Genomic DNA, 7,250 nt, shown 5'->3' on the forward strand with positions numbered 1-7,250 from the left:
TAACGCAAATGTCATATTATCAACGCCAGAAATTACTTGATAACTAGAAGCACTGGGATCAACTTGTTGAATATTATACTGAAGAGATAACATAGCATTGCATTTAAACAGAATTTCATCAAGATTAACAATGGTTGATTTGTTTTCAAATCTGCTTTGTGCGTAATCGTAACGTTTTTACGTCGTATCGCACTTGATGGCCGATTGCGTACACGAATCTAACGCAACGCAGACCATTAACAACATGTCAGACTGTGAAATACCGACCGCTCCTGCTACGGATACTTGGCTTACGTCGGCTTATATCATAATAGGAATCGTCGGTATAGCCGGCAATATAACAGTATTATATATATTTCTTCGTATTCCAAAGTTGGTATCGCTTTCGACATATTTCTTGAGGAATCAAGCCATCATTGATCTGTTAAGTAGTATTTTATTTCTCATTTTGTTCCTAAGACCAAAGAATATTTTTCCAAATGACAATGTTGTATTATCTAATGTGATTTGTAAGCTGTGGTACTCCGAGTATCCATTCTGGGCGCTTTGTGTTTCGTCAACCATCAACATAGTGTGCCTGACGGTTGAACGTTACTGGGCCGTTTTTAAACCCGTTATGTATCGTAATTCATTCACTAAGAACAAAGCAATATTCTTGTGTTGCATAAGCTGGATTTTTGGACCTATTCATGAAATTGCATGGGCAACGGCTCATCATTTTGAGAACGGTACGTGTGTAGTAAAATGGGACTCTCCACAAATACAAACTGTCGTTGGAGCGGTTGTTTTCACCAATCATTACGTCATACCGGTCTCCGTAATGGTATTTGTATACTGGAAAATCATAGCATACTTTCAACACGTCAACAAACGACGCATTTCTAACGCAAGTACACTCGTAGTTGACGCAGGTGTGAAACGCAGTCAAAATGTAAGGAAACGCATAATAAAAACGGCATTTCTCGTATCGCTAGCTTACGCTTTTTGCTGGGGTCCCAATGAGATTTACTATCTGTTCGCTAACTTTGGAATTGTCACATCTTTGGATGGAGTTTTCTTCAAAATTACGGTAGTTTTTGCCGCTTGTAACATGAGCCTCAATCCCTTCCTGTACGCATTGAATTGTAAATGTATTCGACGTAAAATATTAAATAGCCAACACAATAAGTGTGTTAGGAGCAATCTATTGATTATGTACAGGTACTCGCATACGGGATCTGGTAACTAGAAGATATCGAGAATGCAATGCATAATGAATGCGGCCTAAACATTGTTAAACATTACCGGCCGGCGGATGTAACCGGCCGCACAAGCAACAGCAGATATACGAAGTATTAGCATAAAGAACGAATGAGTGAAAATATTAATGGATTAACAATATTGTTTATATTATTTAAAAATGTATCTGTGTGCATGCAATATGGCTAAACGTCAAATATCTGGCATAATATCGATGATTCTAAGAAGCCGAGCTGATTAGCTTACGGATCGATCATCGTCTTATAGTAAGTAACTTAAATCCAAAATATTCACATCATAGGCATAATACATTGAAATCAGATGCCATTGTTTTTCGTATGATCTGAGATTGATCAAATATTGAAAGGTTACGGTATAATGTTATCAAGATTAATACAAGTAGGTCTAAATGTCATGTTAATTTAGTAGACCGGACTCTGTTTCGAACCAGGAACGAATTCGTGTTAATTTTTATAATGTAGTTGGTGCGGTAAAAAACCCTCCAAAATGTGGTGAAATATCCGGCTACATTATAATAATTTACAGCGTAAACGTGTTTTAATTTAATGAATATCTACCGTGTCTACTTGTTGTGTACTAAATTAAATGGATCTTGTTTTGTTCATCAATATATTAATGGTGACATCAAAATGTTAACGAAATTGTGTTGTTCAATATTCGATTTGACGTGACAAATGGTTTAGACAAGCGCGTGTGGGATGCAATTTGATAAAGTGCCTCTTTGAAGTATAAATACCACCAGGCTATCTCCAATATCATTCAAACAGTTGAAAATGGGTTAACATTAAAAAGCCTTCCTCAGGTTTCCTCACAAACGTAAGACCATGAACGGTTCTGAGGCGTTCAACCCGTACGCGATGAGTTATACAGGAATTGGAAAGCGTGAGTAAATTACTCTTAAGCTTGGTTCTCGCTAGAGACGCAACGCGCGCAAGGACGTACGCGCAAAACAAGCGAATAGACCAAGCGACTGTTGGAATAATCAATCGCTTGTGATTGGGTCAAATCACTAAAGCGTGGTTCCCACTAGCGACGCAACGTAACGCAATCTACGCAACGTAAGCAAATGCCCTTCCGATAACCGTGTTTGCCCCCGCCTGCGTGAAATCAAACCTGCGATGTTTGCAGCACTGATGCGTCGTCGGTTCCCACTTGTGATTACGCAATACAGCACCTTGTCGATACGTCGCTGCGTTACGTTCTAGTGGGAACCACGCTTTACGTTGCGTTACATCCCTGCGTTGCGTCTCTAGTGAGAAGCAAGCTTAATGCTTGATTCCCACTAAAGACGCAACACAAGGCGAGTAGACCAGTGACAAGCGACTGTAGGAATAATCCATCGCTTGTGATTGGTCAAATCACTTACGTTGCGTTACATTCTTGCGTCGCGTCGCTAGTGGGAACCAAGCTTAAGAGTGATTTATGTTTTCCAATTCCTGTATAAACTTTTTTGGTTCGGTGTCTAATCTATCATTGGTGTTTTTGTTCGATTGTGCCTCATTACTACCACGTATGGTGTGCAATCAGCGCCAAAACTGATTACATACTATACTATGAGAAAATGCACATGCGTACATTGAAAAGAAAACAGGATATGAATATATAAAAAGCCTACATCGCCTTCGGCATATAATATCGTTGATGTGAAAGTCGAAGCACGATCAATACATGTAAAATAATATGAACTTAATCAGGACATTAATTATGGTAAGACATACACCCAAGGGATTCACATTTCTTATTTAAACATTCTGTGTAATTACACCGCATCTCCCGAGAGACTTGCTTTATTTTTAATGCGTGATATTACCACCTGAAATTATATATTGATCATGTATAGAAAAAATAGAATATAAGTCTTCTGTGCATTAATGGATGATAATGTAGGGCTAGACCTTTAAGTGAACTATTATCTTAATTTATTTTTATATCACAAATATTTTTGTCGTATATTATATTGCTTGGTATTTAAGGAGGGGTGGGGGGGGGGGGGGGGGGAGTTAAAGGGCAAAACAGAGATGTATGACGGATCCTTGGGGAAGGGAAGGCGATGGGGCGGGGGAAGGGAAGGCAATGGGGCGGAGGAAGGGAAGGCGATGGGGCGGGGGAAGTGAGAGAGGGGTTGTAGGATTTTAAAAATGGATTCTGATATCCGGACAGATCTTGAGATCCGCATCATAATGTTTTATGCAATATTCTTTAAAATGTTTAACATTCAGTGATAAAAACAAAGATTTAAATAAAATTAATTACAGATAACCACTTCGTTTTGTTAAGTTCAAAATCTGAAATAATAATATTGAATAAAGTTATGATATTTTGTTCAAGAGAGACTTTGGTTGACAGTAATTACAGACTTTGAAACCCAATTAGACAACATAACAATATAGGCGTATCATTTTTAGCATGTACTTTTAAGAGTGTACTTATAACTTTTAAGAGTTTACTTATAACTTTTAAGAGTGTACTTATAACTTCTGAGAGTGTACTTATAACTTTTAAGAGTGTATATAACTTTTAAGAGTGTACTTATAACTTTTAAGAGTGTACTTATAACTTTTAAGTGTGTACTTATAACTTTTAAGAGTGTCCTAATATGACGAACACAAACATGCACACACGATTCTTCATAATTACGCCATCAAATCCAACTATATTGGTATAGATTCCATTAAACTCTAATTATGTCATACGTCATTCAAAGCTCAGTAGGATTATCCCTTCTCTCGATTTTTTCCTGAAGAATTGTGCCAAGTTAGAAAATATCGATAATGATACCAAATGCTTTTTTTAGAAATGAAACATAATTTCATTACAAAGGAATGTTTTTAGCTGGTAATGGAACAAATGTTGTGGGAACACGATGGATGCCCGATGCGCGTACAGGTGTGTGGACACGCCATCGCTCGACGGGATGCATTTTGCCCACGGAGTGTGACATTTCTTCCAGAAAAATGCCATTTTAAAATTGACATACAAGCCCCAGAAGTGCTTGTCAAACACAGTATGCATTTAATATCGAGTGGATCTATTTAAAGGTTATTCATATCAGTCGAATTAAATTATCATTGCAAGGGGTTTTTTTCAGTCACCATAGGGCAGTCTAGCCGGTCTTCTAAGAAACAAGCTACACATTTAGAAATGTATCGTAAATAAAGTGTATTCAATTATTAGCGATTTAAATGAGCCTCCATAACTCGTTAACATTTATGTTATCCTATTCGTTTATTAAATAAGATTCAACGACAAAACTGATTTATTATCTCTGTTACCGTGTTAAGTATTGCTAATAAATAAGAGATATCTAAACGCCTTCGGATGTCATCGCTATGGTGATAAATTATTAAAAAACATTTAAAACCTTTCTTACGGAACGATTAGGATAGTTTGTGGTAAAAATAATTGTCTCTAGCCTAGGTTATGAAAAGCGATGGTCTAGACGAGTTTGGTGATAGTAATAATAACAACAAACTACAATAATAATCTAGGCTCAGAGCATTCACAGTCTCAATGCGCTTAAACTTGGTTCCCAATACAGACGTAACGCAAGAACGTAGAAGCAACGCAAGCGAGTTGACCAATGAGAAGCGAATGTTCGAATAATCCATTGCTTGTGATTGGTCAAATCACTTAAGCTTGGTTCCCACTAGAGACGCAACGTAAGGACGTAGACGCAACGCAAGCGAGCTGACCAATGACAAGCGACAGTTCGAATAATCCATCGGTTGTGATTGGTCAAATCCCTTACGTTGCGTTAAGTCGTTGTGTTGCGTCTCTAGTGGGAACCACGCATTACGCTGCATTACGCCCTTGCGTTGCGTTCCTAGTTTAAAAATCAAAATCCTAGAAGAATGAAGAAAAAATACGAGTTTAAAAAGTTTTCTAATCTGCCGTAAAATTAGCATTGGAAGTTGCACGACAAATGATCAAGAACATTTTTTTGTTGGACTAATTTCCAATAAAGAAAAAGTAATTTTACTTGGTGAAATTGGATGTGACAATCACAGTCAATTCGTTTTGGTTATACACATTAATGATAATAATCATGAGGGTTAATATGCACTTTAGATGATGAGCTAAACAAAACATGAAGCACTTTAGGTACAAGATCTGAATACAAAAATACAGTTGTAATGTAATCAAACACTAATATAGGTAATAACCGTAAAGGCCAATTTACACAGACAAGCGGTTTAACGGTAAGTGAAAAACCGCGTAGCTTGTCCCACGCAGAATATGTACTATCTTGCAAACCGCCCGTCCTCTCCGCGTTGTGTGTAAATGGTCATAAGGAATAACATAGATTGTAAATTGGCCTTAAAGGCCAGGTGCGGGCAAAAAATTTCTATTGATCATATACATTCCAATAATTATCGATCTATAGTTTCCCTTATGTTTCATAATTTTTTTCGATATTATTTGTGTTACACAAGCTTGTTGAAAATAAGCACTTTCTTATCAGTGGGGGATAGTTTAAATTACACAGTAAAATCTTTTGTACACACATTTTGTAAATACAGAGGCTTTTTGAAAAGCTATGAAAAATTAACGGTGTCGTAAAAAAAGTTATCAGATGACTAAATATAGGTAATATAACTTGAATTTCACATTTCTGGTATTTTTATTCAACTTCAGATTTTTATTTTCATGCTAAAGCAAAAATTATCCACCGTATATCCACCATCTTTTTTCACCTTCTAGGGAGTCACCAGACATGTTATTACATTAGTTTAAACTACCTAACTACTGAAAAAAAATCTTCCTAGTTTTTATGGCAGAATTTTGCCAAATTTTGTATTTGACCATATTAAGGGAAATTCATGTTTTTTCGTCTTGATTTCTGTTACAAATATTTGATTTATGTACAATTAATCAGATATTATATTTAAAATTCATGCCTGTACCTGAGCTTTAAGGCTAAATATTTAGGGGAAAGGTACTAAATGTGTCACCGTACACACTAGGGTACGGCCGTATAGTAATAAAAACAGATTTACCCTCATTCGTTCCAAAGTAGTGGCCCATTGACATAGCTCTCGGTCCGACTTTTGATCCAGAACTCGTGTTCAGCATAACCAGTTATGTTTGAGAAGTGTAACACGAACCTTTTTACATTAGGCCTAATGTGAATGTACTTTTGATGAAATTGCAATGGGAATTTCTCTATGATAAACAACACTATGCATTTAGCCATGGCATATAAACATATATAGGCCTAGATAGAAACAGGGAAGAGTGAAATGTGACGTAGGGAATATTTTAAATTGCGTATAAACGATGATGATAACAAAATATAGTCTTCATAGAAAAGTCGATTTGAACAAACAAGATCGTTTCTGTCTGATTTTGATCGATAGTAAGCTTACTGTTGTCCGTTTCTATTCACACCACAAATATAAATGGTTCGGTTGGCTTAGGCGAACGATATACACAACAAGTCCGATTCACGCTTGTTTTTTTATATTTTTCTTGCGCATAAGTTTTTGTGCTAAAGCGATTTAAATCCTGTACTCTGAATAATACAAAATCACAGAATCGAAATACGAAGCTTTTATTTAACGATAGTTGTTGTGTATATTATATATATACTGTTTTAACGTTTGTTAAGTGAAGTAAATAAGAACAAATCTATACCGTATTAAGGCAAATCTAACAAAAGCTAACACGGTAAGCGGAAAACCGCGTAGCCTGTCCCATCAGAGCTTGGTTCCCACTAGGACGCGGAAGTGAGTTGACAAATCACACGCTATGGATTATTCGAACTGTTGCTTGTCATTGGTCAACATGCTTGCGTTGCGTTTACGTCCTTGCGTTGCGTCCTAGTGGGAACCAAGCTGTAGAATCTGTATAATCACGAGCGGAAGCCGTCCACCCGTCCGCTCCGCGTTGTGTGTGAATGGTCATAAGAAATAACAGAGTACAGTATATATTTGTTATTACCGTTACCACTCGTCTGTGTAAAACAGATTTGTGAATACCGTATTGTAATG

At 36.8% G+C, this 7,250-nt stretch overlaps 1 protein-coding gene across 1 annotated transcript; it reads left to right on the plus strand.

Moving 5' to 3' along the window:
* The first annotated feature begins 113 nt into the window (after positions 1–113).
* Positions 114–2,410, plus strand: LOC144837554 (neuromedin-U receptor 2-like). The gene has a single exon (XM_078692726.1). It carries the CDS (start codon positions 197–199, stop codon positions 1,226–1,228), a length of 1,032 nt encoding a protein of 343 aa, XP_078548852.1. The 5' UTR covers positions 114–196; the 3' UTR covers positions 1,229–2,410.
* Positions 2,411–7,250: the final 4,840 nt, after the last annotated feature.

This window comes from Antedon bifida, chromosome 3 (genome assembly GCF_963402885.1).
Source record: "Antedon bifida chromosome 3, ecAntBifi1.1, whole genome shotgun sequence".
NCBI lineage: Eukaryota > Metazoa > Echinodermata > Crinoidea > Comatulida > Antedonidae > Antedon > Antedon bifida.

Coding starts and splice junctions, on each gene's coding strand:
- LOC144837554 (XM_078692726.1), top strand. CDS start 197: ATGGCCGATTGCGTACACGAATCTAACGCAACGCAGACCATTAACAAC.